General features: G+C 49.9%; 1 protein-coding gene across 8 annotated transcripts in view; it reads left to right on the forward strand.

Moving 5' to 3' along the window:
* The window catches only part of VEGFA (vascular endothelial growth factor A), a 23,604-nt gene extending 11,168 nt beyond the window's left edge, over positions 1-12,436 (forward strand). Inside the window, exons 3-9 of one of the 8 annotated variants that reach the window (XM_055816154.1) lie at positions 931-1,127; positions 2,893-2,969; positions 3,373-3,405; positions 3,569-3,715; positions 6,174-6,245; positions 7,383-7,514; positions 9,792-12,436. In XM_055816154.1, the coding sequence (XP_055672129.1) occupies positions 931-1,127; positions 2,893-2,969; positions 3,373-3,405; positions 3,569-3,715; positions 6,174-6,245; positions 7,383-7,514; positions 9,792-9,813 (680 nt within the window). In that variant the 3' untranslated portion in view covers positions 9,814-12,436. Of the gene's footprint in view, positions 1-930; positions 1,128-2,892; positions 2,970-3,372; positions 3,406-3,568; positions 6,246-7,382; positions 7,520-9,791 lie in introns of those variants that run through there. The other 7 variants (XM_055816156.1, XM_055816155.1, XR_008749165.1 and 4 more) reach the window with 7 other exon arrangements.
* Positions 12,437-14,194: the final 1,758 nt, after the last annotated feature.

The following is a 14,194-nucleotide window of genomic DNA, read 5'->3' on the forward strand; positions in this document are numbered from 1 at the left end:
TGGCAAGAGACTGGGAAATGTTGAGAAAGGCTTGTGAAATCAGCGCAGGTCGCAAGCAGTGTTTGCTCCATTTGTAGGGAAGGCAGGGGATAATGGCAGATCCGCCCTGTTCCCCCTCCCACACTGCCTCATTGTGGTTTAGCAGCCAGGTATACGGTCTAGTTAATTCTGGGGGTGCGTTGGGTTTGCTTTGAAACTTTCAGTGGGTGGCTTGATTCCTTGGTCTGGGAAAGTGGTCGGTGTGGAGACGTGGAGGCTGTGACTTCTAGCAGGTGCTGTTGTGGTTCTGAGGTGGCCTGTTGAGGTGGATGTTCCGCATGGGCAGAAGAGGTAGCTGACGCTAAGAGTGAAGATATGTGGATGCTTGGTTCAGAACCCACTGCTTGTTCTTGGAAGTGTCTCTGTGCTGAGGTCTGTAGAAAGGATGCTTCTGGCTTATCCCCTTGCCTTCTAAAACCCACTGGGGCATCCACTGGCTCTATTGAAAGGGAGTAAAAGACAAACCGGTGACGGGCCTTGATCCAGAGCACAGATCATCTGCGGCAGCTTCAGGTGCTTTTAGGCTGAGCTAGTATGCTTAGTGACAGCATATCTGAGAGTATGGGGTATAGCGGGGAAGGGGTTTGGGGAGAAGGCACCTGTGGGATGCATCATGGTGCCAGGGTGGCAAATAGTGAGGCTCTCTTGTTTACCTTGTTTATATACCCTGAAGCAGTGGTAGGAAGAGACTGTCTCTTTCTCTTCCCCACTTGATTTGTGTGTGTGTATGTGTGTGTGTAGGGCAGAGACGAAGGACTTAAGCTTGCAAGACTGCTAGTGAAGAGCATAGGGTAGATGTGTTGCAACTGTCTGGCTTGATTTAAGGGGCAAAGCACTAGAAATTCCTGAGCTAAGTTTGCATTAACTTATTCCCTCCATTCCTCCTTTTAGTTATCAAATTCCTGGAAGTCTACGAGCGCAGCTTCTGCAGGACAATTGAGACCCTGGTGGACATTTTCCAGGAGTACCCTGATGAGGTGGAGTACATATTCAAACCATCCTGTGTGCCTCTGATGAGATGTGCCGGTTGCTGCGGCGATGAGGGCCTAGAATGTGTCCCTGTGGATGTGTACAACGTCACGATGGAGGTGAGGGCCCAGCTTGCAAGCTGGCATGCTTGGGTGGAAGGAAGCAAGTCAGCTATCACAGCCACCCCAAGTCCCATCTCTGAGCTAATTCAGATGAAGGGCAGCCTACTCCAGGGAAATGGAAATTGTTGGATCAGGAGGGCTCAGCTCTCTACTGACCCTTTTGCCCAGCATTACATCATGCCGGGTTAAAAGATGAGTTGCCCATGGCTGTTCAAGGCCAAGAGGAGAATCTGGTTTTGGCTCTTGACTTTGCTAATGCCCAAATACAGTACCTAGGAGCATGCAAAGGAGCACTTCATGCTTAGAGAATGCAAAGAAGCTGTTGTCTATGAGGCCTTACAGAAAATACTCATTGGGCCCTTGCTCCACTGTAACTCTGCATTTGGTCCACACAGCTGTTGCTCTGAAGCCAGCTGAGTAGCGCAAAAGGGGAAGGCTTGTCAGTACTCTCTCCTGGAGGGCATGTGAGGTCAGCCTTTACCAACAGAGCAGGGGATTTGGGTCATTAGCTACACTGGCACAGCAGGGGTGGAAAGGGGCTCTAAGAAACACACTGCTTCAGTGTCAAGTGGAAAAGCTTTCCTGCCTCTGGGCATCTTCCCTCCTTTATTTGGAGGCTGCTGAATTCTTTCCTTGGAAGAGACAGAGATGGCCACGATAGCAAAGGCTGGGCACATGGGGAAGATGCAAACTCTGCTTTAGAGACCTTTGCCGCTGCCCTTGTCTGCCAGTCTGGATCCCAGCTTGTGACCTTAGTGGTGCTGGTGCCTATTACCCTTAACCTCACCTCCTTTTGTCCTTCAGCCCCTTGAATGGCTACTGTAAATACTGCCATCACTTTTTGATATGTATGAGAGACATTCAGGGCTAAGTGATTAACCAGCAAGCTCTCTTTACTTGTCACTTGAGCTGTGTTTGAACACTGGCAGAGAACCTGTCTGTACCCTTCTGTAGTTCCCCATGCTGCTTTTCTACTTGCAGGTTCCAGCCTGGGCCAGAGCATGCTAGCATGGTGTAGATAGGGATGGTTTTCTTCCTACCATTCTTTGCTGAATTACAGTTTTTGGCTGGTATGCCTGCATGCCTGTAAAGGGTCAGAGGCGCTTGAACAGATCTCTGGTGCAAATGCTAGAGCTAGTGGTCCAGCCAGGTTCTGGGTTGAGAGAATGTGACAATACGTGCTTAGCTTCCAGTACAACTTCCCTGGAGGCGCTTGGGACAGGGGGATGGATGATGTCTGGCTCTGCAGGGCTGTTTTAAGCACAGATCACCAGGTTTACTTTGTGTGTCAAGTCACTGAGAAAGTGAAGTGTCAGCTGGGAAGGAACGCTGGCTTAGGGGAACTGAGTCGGATATGAAACTTTTGCTTTGGGCCTTTGCATTAGACTGAAGCATGCTTCTATGTGAGAGCAGGCTGGATGCTCCGGTACTGTCTCTCTAGCATCATCCAGGGATGGCTCAGTAAGAACCTTGCTATGGTGTTACGTCCTCTGCCGTGCCTGTCTCCAAGGCAGTCCACCAGTGCTGGCACCTTGCACGCATGAGCAAACAGAGCTTTGGCATGAGTCTGGTGTTGCTGCTTTCTTGTGATCAAAGACCTTCTCTGACTGGGAGAACGGGGTCTCAGAGCCAGCTTTTCTCTCTGCCATGCTTTTCCCAGGAGCACCCGGGGTGCAAATGCTTCGCTGCGCAGCGGGCTGATGTGGAGCTGTGAATATAAATAGTGAATGGGCAGTGACCCTCTCTGTTTCTTTCATTCCAGATCATGAGAATTAAACCCCATCAGAGTCAGCACATAGCGCACATGAGCTTCTTACAGCACAGTAAATGTGACTGCAGGTGAGAATGGGGCAGCATTGGTTCCTTTTGCAATAAACTTATTCTGAGCCTTTCCTTTTTTCTGCCATTGGGTTGGGACTGTTGTCCAGAGGCTTCTGCAGTCTCCTCAGCTGGTTTGCAGTGGGATGGCTGAGCCTGGGAAAAGAAGTCATTTGCTGGCAAGCCTCCTCCATCTCTAGTGGACAATGCAAGCTTGCAGCCATGAGTCTTTTGGCACTGGCTGCCAGCGAGGTGCAACAGGAGGGCAAACACTTTGAGAAGGACCACTTAACCTGTGCCATAGGCATCCTGCAATGCCAGCTGTACATGTCCTTCCCTGGACCTGGTGGGAACTGGGGATAATACTGGAAGCATATGTGGTAAGCTCCCTTCTAATGAGGTCTTTGTTCTCTCTTCCCCCCAGACCAAAGAAAGATGTCAAAAACAAACAAGAAAAGTAAGTGACAAGCCTTTCCTCCTTTCTCTTTTGGTGGTTGGTTGGCATTTCCTCTCCCCACTGCCCGTTACCCTTTTCTTTGGTTGGAGATGCTCACTTTGAGAAGGTGTTTTTGGAAATGGCATATGGTAGTGCATGGGGCGACACTCTGAATCCATTCCAGGTGGGCACAGAAACCCAGATCTGACGGTCCTTCCTTCATACCCCAGACCTGGAGCTTGCATGACCCATGGCCACGGCAATCATTCCTAATGCTTTATCCTGAGTCAGGGAAGTGCCGTCGTCTGTGTCCTACCAGAATGGATTCAAGGTGCAGCCCCCATTTTCCCTTCCCTCTTCCTGGGGTGTTTCTGGTTACTGCAAATCGCTGCCTTTCTTTATTATTAATTTTTTTCTTGCTGCTTGAGTGAGTACTTGCTGGCTTCTTTCACAGCAGCTTGGGTAGGAACTCTGCTGGCAACAGGGAGAGGTGGCAGTAGAGGCCTGGTGGAGGCAGGAGTGATGCCATGCAGGATGTGGTGCTGGTTTTGTTGGGTGGGAGCCTGGGAGGGTGTAAAGGGAGGTGGATGTCCTAGTTGGGTCTTGGTGGAGGCTTTCATGAGATTTTTTTTCATCAATCTGATGGATTTGCTGTGGTGACCTGAAGGAGGTTAAGGCACAACCTTCCTTTTCCTTCCTCCTCAAAGTAAAAAGGTTGTGGAAACAAGAGAAATAAGCTCTCGTCCTGCAGTAGTTGCAGGGACGATCACAAAATGTGGAACAAGATTGAAAAGAGTGACCTCTCTGGGAAAGAGGGTCAGCTGGATGGTGCATGGCTGGGATAGCAACTTTGCCTTTAGAGTTGTGGAGTTATGAGAGGAAGGGGGTCAATACTGGGAGATGAGGCTGAAATGGAGACAGAGGGAGCAAGAAGGAGTGTGAGAGAACTTCCTTCACCCCTCTCCCAGTGGCTGTATATTTCTAGCTGCCTTCCAGCCTCTCCTCCTCCCCCTGGAAATCTGCTCCTAGCTGCACCGGGCTGTGTGCAGCAAACACTCCTCCCTGTGCAGGGCTGTGTTGGGGACGGTCGGTCAGCGTGGCTCTGTGGTTTGAAGGTGTGTGAGAGCTGGGTCTGTGTGAGCTCTGGTGAGGATGGGGTGTGGGTGAAGCAGCCAGCCCAGACTGTGTTGCATTCCCTTTCCTTTTCTAACAGCACCTTGCCTGCTCTTTGCTGGTTCTGCACTGCCTGGGGAAGGAAGGGAAGGGATGGGAGAGCTTGGTGTGCTTTGATTTGTGCTGGATTGAAAGTCCTGTTATATTGGTGCCCCTCTCCTCCCTTCAGGTCGATTTTCCTCCCCTCACCGCATCCCCGTGACTCCTGACATGTAGGGCAGAGGCTGGGAGCGAGCTGATGCTCTGACACTCGTTCCAGTGAGACGGCTTGAACAGGGCCCAAGAAACAGCTGTGGTGCTTTCCCTTCCGCCCCCCACATATCCCCAACAGCTCCCTCCCGAGGTGGGCTGCGCCAGGGAATGAGGGAGCCTTTGCTGAGCTGCCACAGTGCCGGGGCACACTTGCCTGATGAGCCCTGGTGCTTTGCCTAGGGCCTTCTCCTTGCATGTCTCTCCTTTGGTCCTGTGCGAACGTGGCTCCAGGAGCAGCACAGGCTCCAGCCTCCCTCCCTCCCTCCCTGTGCTCTCACTGGCCTGTAGGGATCCACTGTTGGTGTCCAGGCCTGCACATCCTAGCCCCTGTCTGTCTCAGCTTCTGCCCAAAGAGTCAGGAGAAACTGGTGAATTTTTCAGAATGGAGTCAGTGCCTTGGCTCCGTCCGCTTGTCTGCCTGGCAGATCCATGGTGAAGGTGAGGGGAGGGAGGGAAAAGAGGGAAGATCTGAAAGCTGCTTTCTGGTTATCTCCTGGGTGCCATCACTAGGTCAGGTGTCCCTCTTTTGCCTTCGGCACTCAGGATGGAGGCTGCCAGAGGGGATGTTAGCAGACATCCAGCAAGGTCTCCTGGAGTCCTCTGAACCACAGGCAGGAGGTGGGAGTGGGTGAGCAGAGCCTTCGGGCTAGGTGGCCCGCTTGCACGCAGCACTGCTGTGTAGACCAGGTCATTCCCCTTGTCTGTGGGGTCTGAGGCCAGGCCCCCTTTGCTCCCATCTCAAGGCAGGATTACCGCTAGCCCTGCAGCAGAGCTGTTGGAGCTTGGCTGTTCCCTCCTAGGCCTGGTGGTGCTGGGCAGGGCATCAGGTCAGAGCGGTTTCCTTTTCCCTGGGGAGAGCCCCTCTGCTCAGGTCGCCTCTTGTCAGTCACTGTGCGCCCGTGCTTGTTGCCTAGAACGGTTGTCTGCGCTCACTGTGGTTGCGTGATGCTTTCACAAAGCTTTCTGTTCCTTCCTCCTCATCCCCTGTCCCTTTCCCACTTGCTCCTCTTGTGAGGGGGCAGGTGCCCCTCTGAGGCTCCAGCAGATCCACCTCTGCTGGCAGCAGCCCTGCTGGAGGTGGTCTCTGCTGGGTCTGCGGCGCTGGCTTGGCTGTGGGCAGGCTGGTTGCAGAGCTGGCAGGAGCGCAGGAGGGCCGGTGAATGTGTGTGTGAGGTGGAGATCTGTGCTTCGGCCCCGGGACTTGCCGTCCAGTCCTGCCTCATGTGCTTCCCCCCTCCCAGCAAGGCACATGGCTGTATTTTTTCCCCCTCTTCTTCCTTGCGTTTTCTTCCGTTTTCTCTCTCTCTCCCTTTCTTTCCTTCTCTCTCTCTCTCCTTCTCTGTTTTTTTTTGTTTTTCTTCCAGAAAATCAAAGCGAGGAAAGGGGAAGGGTCAAAAGAGAAAGCGCAAGAAAGGCCGGTACAAACCACCCAGCTTGTACGTTTGTGTCCTCTGCTTGTAGACTCTCTTCCCTCCCTCTCCCCAAACCAATCCGCCTGCTTGCTGCTCACTCAAATCTCACCCTCCCCTCCCAGTCACTGGTGGGCTGCAGACCCTGCAGGGGCAGCACTGGTGGTGGCACCGCTCTAGCACTAAGGGTATCTCAAGGAAGGTGGCTTTAGCTTGCTTGGCTCTCTAATCATCAGTGGCAACCATTTTTTCCCAAGGCACAAGAACGTGGGTGGGTGGGCGAGCGCCCTGCACCTCTTTTCCACGCCTTCCGGTTGCAATTCTGTCATCTGCTTTCCCCCACTTGTCTCGTGCCCTCACTTGCTACGATGACTGGTGACAGGCAGGCTGGCATCTGCCGTGCATGTGTGTGTGTGCGTGCGTGTGCGTGTGTGTCTGGTGGAGTCACAGGCGGAGAGGAGAGGTGGGATGGCGGGAAGCTGGAGAGGGGGTGCTGGGGAACTGGGGAGGGTGTGCTCTTTTTTCCCCCTTCTCTTTCTGCTGGATTTTGGTGGCTTCTCTCTCCCTGTTTCTCTTGCTGTCTCTTTCGCTCTGCTCTCACAGTGGTTCACAGAATCCTGCATTGTAAATCCATGGCCCTTCCATAGGAGATTCCTAGATGGCAAGGTTGGGATGGGGCTTACAGAAAGGAGGGCAGTGCTGGCTGCAGGGGTAAGCATGTGATGCTGGAGCCCAGCTGCTTTCCAGGGGAGGAGAGACCCTGTGCATCTAACTCATTTAGCTGCTGGCCTCTTTCTACTCGAATAGCCCACTTCAGAGAACTCCTTTCATCGATTTGTCAATAGCTGGCTGGGACCTCTCACCTTCCCATCCGTGCTTTTCCCTTCTTCCTCCCTCTGGCCTGTGCCAATGGATCCAATGCAGCATTTGTGAATACTGTGCAGAGAGCCTGTTTTCTTTCTCTTTACGCTAATGCAAGGGGGTGCTGTCCTGGGGCTGCCGGGGTGCTGCTGGAAAATCCATCAGCCTGCGACGCTCCAGTGGGCAGCATGGGGGCTGTGGGAGGGGGCAAGGGGATTGCTTTGATGTTTAGGGTGTTGCATGTGTATTTTCTTTCTGCTGAAGCGCTGTAGCTTAGACATCTTTCCTTTTGCCTTTTTGCAGTCACTGTGAGCCTTGCTCAGAGAGGAGAAAGCACTTGTTTGTACAAGATCCCCAGACCTGTAAATGTTCCTGCAAATTCACAGACTCACGTTGCAAGTCGAGGCAGCTTGAGTTAAACGAGCGCACTTGCAGGTTTGTGTCCTGAAGGATGAAAGAGAAACACACAAAGAGAAAGAGAGATAAAGAGAAAGAGGGGGGAGCTTGCTTCCTGCTGACTTCTGGCACCAGTGCTATATGATTACTTCTTTTCCCTGTCCTACGTGGGCCAGAGGGGCTAATTGACATGAGGGCAGAGTTTCCCTGTGTCAGAGGGTGGCTGTGCATTTCAGATGTGCTGTCAGAACTTGGACGGGGACGGCTCCCAGAGCAGGGCATTTGTATCTAAGCTATCCTTTCCTGTAGAACAAGATAACGGAGTTCATGTTGCTAAGGTAGCCAGGGGGAGGGTCTGTAGCCCTCTGTACACTATCTGTATGCAACTTTGAGCGTACTGTTGGACAAAGACAAATCCTTAGCTGACTACAATTTGACCACCCCTGTCTTCTAAGCCTGTTTTATGTAGCTTCTGGACACTCTGCTGTGTGCGGAGTGAGGAAAGCCGGGCCAGGAGCTTCCCTCAAGGCTGTCCCCACGTTATCCTTTGCCTCTTTGTTCTTCTAAAAGCCAGGGCGAGCACCCTGTCCTCTTGCAGTGTATTCACAGTTCCCTGTCCATGTCTTGTCCAGAGTTGTGGTTTGAGGGCCTGCTTTCAGGCCTGTGGTGTGGGATACAACAGGATTGAGTCTGTCTCTGGGTGAAGGCAGGCAGCAGTCTGTATTTCAGGTGTGAGGTGGGAGACGCAAAGACACTGTGTGGTTAGCGTTTGTTCAGAGATCCATGCTGTGCATGTGTCATCTGAGTGTTACCTGTCACGCACCATCTGTGGCATAGACATGTGCAGAAACTGATTCCTGGTTCTTATCTGAGCACTTTGGTGAACTCGGTGGGGTCTTTTGACTTGCACCAGCTATGTGTGTGTCTCTGGTGTGGGATCATCCTACCTATCCAGAGAGAGACGTGGAAATGGGGTTGCTAATGAGCCCTTGGCTGTGACTCTGAGCTTCAGTCCCTTTCACAGAGATCTAGGCAAATTCCTCCTGTCAAGAGAGTATTGCAGTGGCAGTGGCTGGATGGGGGAGAGATCCAGGGTCCTCTGTGGCTACACCCTGAAAGAGGAGACATCCATTTGACTCTGCCTACCTGGAATCTGCTGCTGCTAAGGCTGCTACAAGTAGCAAGTGCCTCCTCTGGGTGTGAAAATGCGTTGTGCCCAAACCAGAGAGGCATTGGCACTGCCAGCGTGGTGGAAACTGCTCTGTTTACAGGAGAATTTTCTTGGATGCTGTAATTTCAGTGGAAAAGTAACTGATGGAGGGGCCAGAATAGAGCAGCTTCTGGAGTTAAACTTCTCCCAGTGATCATAACCCCTGAGGCATGAGACGAGACCTAACTTTGGCGTTTTCCCTCTGCTCCTGTTCCCAGACCCCAGAATAACTGGAAATTACCCTGCCGAGTTTGAAGGGTGAGAAATAGCAACAAATACAAAGAAAAAACAAAGGATACCCTAAAGAAGTCATGATGGCAGAAGGGGGTTACTGCTTACTCTTACTAGTCCCTGTCTGTATTGGGATAATTGGCACTAAGGGAGGTTTCCAGGGCTGGTGTGTTGGCCAGAAAGATAGGAAGGTGTCATAGAAGCGGGTAGCTTATCTGTTTCCAGATAAAAAGCTGGTTAAGCTGAAGTTCCTCATGCTCTTTCTTGTAGAGTTAGAATTGGGCCCTACAGGGAAGAGTAATTTCTCATTTCTCCTGCTGCTTCTTCAGGCTGCTGCTGCTGTTCTCTGGTGCTAACCCCTGCTCATGACAGCTAGTGGAATGAGAGGCACTTTCTTTCCACATTCTTGCCTGCATGAGGCCTTGTTGTCTGCATTGCTTCCAACCCAAACAGCAGGCTAGGTGGAGAACTGAGGGAGTGTGTCTTTCTGCATGCATTGCTTAGCCTTTTTTTTCTGTGTTTGTGTGTATCTATGTGTGCACGGTGTGAGAGGGTGCAAACAAGACAGTTCACCTGTGAGAAGGCCTCCGATTCTGCTCCTAAATTTACCCCTGTACCGGTATCCCTCACCCACCACGTCCAGATGAGCCTGGGGGAATAGAATTCATTGACCTGTGCATGGGTCAAGATTCTCAGCTGTTCTGCCCCATCTGCACAGCGCTTCACCCCACCAGTGACATCATGCCATGTCTTAACACCATGTGCTCTTAAACACATTAGCCACCTCCCTTCCTTCCCTTTCCTCTCCTACTTGCACCCCCATCACAAACATTGACCCTTCCTCTCTTTTTTTCCTTCCCTCTCCTCTCTGACAGATGTGAAAAACCGAGACGGTGAGCAGCGGAAAAGAAGGGGGAACAGCCCTGTTTCTGGAGCCTGATTTCTCGCCTAGACAGAAAAAAACAAAACAAAACACTAATCCAAATGAACCCTAAAAATGAAGGATCGGTAGAGCACAGCACTTTCAGTATGGACGATGGACTCCGGAAGGAACATTCCCCAAGGCACCCGCCGCACAGAATTCACCTTTGGGTTTTGAACTGTTTTATTTTATTTTTCTTTTCATGCTGCTAAATAACAGAGCCAGGAAGACTATAGGGGTGTATTTGATGGGGTTTCCCATGCATACATATATATGTGTGTATACATGCATATACATATATATATATGTATATATATTTTAACCACATCTATATATACATATATGTATATCTTAACCACACACACACACATATATATATAAAATATATATATATATACTGATTATTTTTTTTAACATTGCTAATGTTATTGGTGTCTTCACTGGATAATACTCGACTGCTGTGGACACAAGCGGGCTACTTGGGGCATAAGAAACAAGCTAAGACTGGACTTGAGTAGAAGCGCTAGGTGTAAACTTCTTAACTCTAACTGACGTGTGTGGCCTCCGCTGTTTCTCTGTAGAGTGTGCTGTACCACAAGCCACCTTCTCCTTGCCTGGGACAAGGGAGGAGAGGTGATGGAGAGGACGGGCAGGGAGTTCCAAAGAGCGGCATCCTAGGGTGCAATGGGTCAAAGGCCAAGGAAATGGCCGTCTCCGTGATCAAGGATTCCTCCTCCCCTCTCTTCCCCCCAACCTTCGCCCTTACTCGTCTCATAACCTGCCTGCCTTGCTGGGACATGGGATGTCAGTGTACATTTTGCGTTGACTTTATTTGCTATAGAAACTTTTGCCAGAGAGACATGCTGGCTTCTCTTAAGGATGGTGGGCAGCTGATGCGCGCTAACTTTCCATTCAAGGAAGTATCACAGGAGTCTAGATTTCCTGCCCTTGGTGGCTGCAAAAGGACACAAGGCCTACAGTGTGCTGAAGCAAGAATGGGGACCGGTGCATAGCCACACAGTTGTTCAGCACTGTCTGCTTTCTTCATGCACAGAGCTGCCACTCAAGAGCATCCAAGATGCTTACGGAACATTTCTGGAAAGGGATATTAATCAAAAGTATATACACAGTAGGGGTGTGTGTGTGTGTATGTGAATGTGTGCATTTGTGTCTGTGTGTATGTATGTTTGTGGTTTTCTCTCTTTTTTATATATATATATTTATTTTTATACATATATATATATAAAAAAATAATATATATGTATGCCAAGATTGGAGGGGGGATAAAGAAAGCAACTTCTGCTGCCTTCAGTTTGTGTGCCCAGTGTGAATGACCTTTAAGAACGTCAAGATATTTTTTTTAACGATGTACTGTAAATATCAGGCCCCTTTTCCACATCTTGGGCTGGGAAGTCAAATGTGAAGGCAGCCGGAATCCCTAAGCCATGTCTGAGAATCTTGGCTATGTGTGTATCTGCAATATACGCTGTGGTGTATGTGAAACCCACCTTACACATGCGCGCACACACACCCCCCAGAAAGCGTGTTTGTACATCTATGTGGATATATATAATCTAGTTCTGTGATTAAAATTATTAATAATAATAATAATAATCAAAAAGGTACTCGGTCTGTGTCAGAATGCTGCCAAACATCATCTGCAATTGAATTTTCAACGCTTGATAATGTACAACACGGAAAACTTCCAAAAAGACAAGACAGTCTAAAAACAGACTCACAGCAAGTGACTACTAACCACTAGGTACTCCCCATCCGACTGATGGCTTTCAGAAGGAGAAAAAACACGCGGGTGGGTGCTTGCATCTGCAACGTATAATACTCATGCTGCATCGTGCGCAAGACAGAGGCTTCCGATCGGGGGGAGGGAAGAGAAAGTGTTTTATATACTTATTTAATATCCCTTTTTAAATTAGAAATTAAACAGATAATTTAATTAAAGAGTAGGGATTTTTCAGTATTCTTTGTTAATATTTAATTTCAACTATTTATAAGCCGTACCTCCTTTTTTTTTTTTTTTTTTTTTTTTTTTTATTTGTACTGGTTGTGTATAAATTTAACCTTCCTGTTGTCCCGTTCCATCTCTCCCCAATTGTTGGCAGAGTCAGTAGCATGTTATGGGCAGTTATTTAATTAATTTCTCTTAACACCTACCCCTACACATTCCTATTGAGACAAGGGTTAGATATACATCTACATACTATATATATATTTGGCTATGTGTTTGTATATATATATATGTTTATGTATATGTGTGATTCGGATTAAATAGACGCTACGATTTTTTTATATATGTAAAAAGAAGAAACAAGAAAAATAGAAAATTCTACATCTTGAATCTCTCTCCTTTTTAATTTTAATATTTGTTATCATTTTATTTATTGGTGCTACTGTTTATCTGTAATAATTGCGGGGAAAAAAGATATTAACACTACATATTGTGTCTAGTGAATTTTTTCAAGATATTCCTTAGTACATATTTATTTTTAAACAAAGAAATTACAGATATATCTTAAAAAACAACGACGACGACGACAAACAAACTTTTTTTTGTATTAAAGAATTTAATTCTGACCTTGATTTCCTTTGCCTTCTCCTTCTGCCTTGCATCTTGGTTTTCTTCCATTGTGTAGCATTGCCTCTGGAGGCTACAGGGCGCCAGCAACCTGCCAGTTGGACTCCTGGATTTGGGCTCAGAGCCTCCAAAAGCATCTAGGTACCTAAAGCCTGTTGAGATGAATGGGAGGTAGGCGCCGAAATACTTGCGTGGAGCTGAGCCCGAGTTCCCCACGCGGTGAGAAGAGGGTGGTCTGATGGGCAGGAATGAGGGGGCAGGACTCCTGCGTTCCTTCCCAGCCTCTGATGCCAAGGAGCGCGGTGATGGTCCCAGCCCTGCCAGTGCCTTGTCAGGAGCCAAGCCCCACGTGCTGGGTGCTGCACAGGCATGAGTAGACACGATCCTGGTGGAGCTTACAAACCATGATGAAAGTAACGCTCTGAGCGTGTCCTTCACTGGTGATGGACTTGCGGTTTGCAGCGGGAGTAGCACGTATGTAACCCACTGCCAGCAGTGGCTCAGCAAGACCTTGCCATCCCGGACGATGTTGAACAAAGAACTATTCAGCTCCGACTGTGCTCATCGCTTCGTGAGGGACCTTGGTACCCTTGCACCTTTTGTGATGCGCTTTGGGCTCTTTGGGATAAAACGCTCTTTGGAAGTGGTCTTGTCTGCTCATCAGCCGTGGAGGTGAGTGTTTCATGTGCCAGTTGTCTGGCCACGCTGGGAAGGAGCATACAAGATGTTCCTGGATGTCTGGGAGGCGACTCACCCGGGTTAACACAGAGAGTGCACTGAGTTCATGGCCGCCTCGGTCCTGCTCTTGCAAAGATGAAGGAGCTGGCTTTTATTTAGGGTGGACTTGGGTAGCTCAGTGGGTGGATCAGCAGCCACAGCCTCTGCAGAGGGCAGAGTGGAGGAAAGAGGACAAGTACTTGAGGAGGGTCTGGTTCGTCTTGTTCAGTAACATCTTGTGGAGTGCAGCGGTGAAGTGAGAAGGTGAGGAGGGGCTGTTTGTGGATGATGCTGCCTGAGGAACCCAAGGAGTTATGTCCCTTGTGTATTCACCACCAGCTTCTGGATCTATGGCCTGCTTTGCAGATGGCTGTGCAAGGTGACAGACAGCAAGGTTTGCCTCAGTAGACCTGCATTGTCTCTATCTGACCTGGGAAATGTTTACAAGTCACCAGATTGAGATTGAAACTGGCAGGTCAGTGGTGTTCCCCTGGGCTGAGCTGGGTGTGAAATCTCAGCACGAGGGAGCCCAGGTCTCCCAGATGGATGAGGCGGTGGGTCCCTGCTGCCAGTTGCAACACGTCAAGCCCTGCCTGCCGATGGTGAGCTGGGCTGGCTGCTCCCAGCGCCTGGAGGACCAGAGCATGCTGCACCCCTCTCTTTTCCTACCTCTGAGGGCTCAGGAGAAGTAGGACATCTGCAGAGCCAGGCGAGCTGGTAGCCACCTACCCCATGAGACAGTGGCAGCACCTGGCTGAGTGGCATGTTTCAGCTGGGATGACTCTACCCGCTCAAAGGATTCCCTCGCATGTGGCTGCAGCAGAGCTGAGGCAGCGTCCTCAAACACTGCAGCACGAACCTGCCCAAGCCAGCTCTGAATGAGGTACCTGGGGCCCTGGCAGCAGTCCAGCTTTTCTTTGTCCTCCAGGGTGGATATAGCTGGGCTGTCACGTCTCGTGAGGAGAGTGATTGCAGCTTGATGTTGGAGGGGAGCTTGGCCTGGCTGGAGAGGCTGCGTGCCAGTGAGGAACCTGCTCCTGGAGGGT

This window comes from Falco peregrinus, chromosome 11, assembly GCF_023634155.1.
Source record: "Falco peregrinus isolate bFalPer1 chromosome 11, bFalPer1.pri, whole genome shotgun sequence".
Taxonomy (NCBI): Eukaryota; Metazoa; Chordata; class Aves; order Falconiformes; family Falconidae; genus Falco; species Falco peregrinus.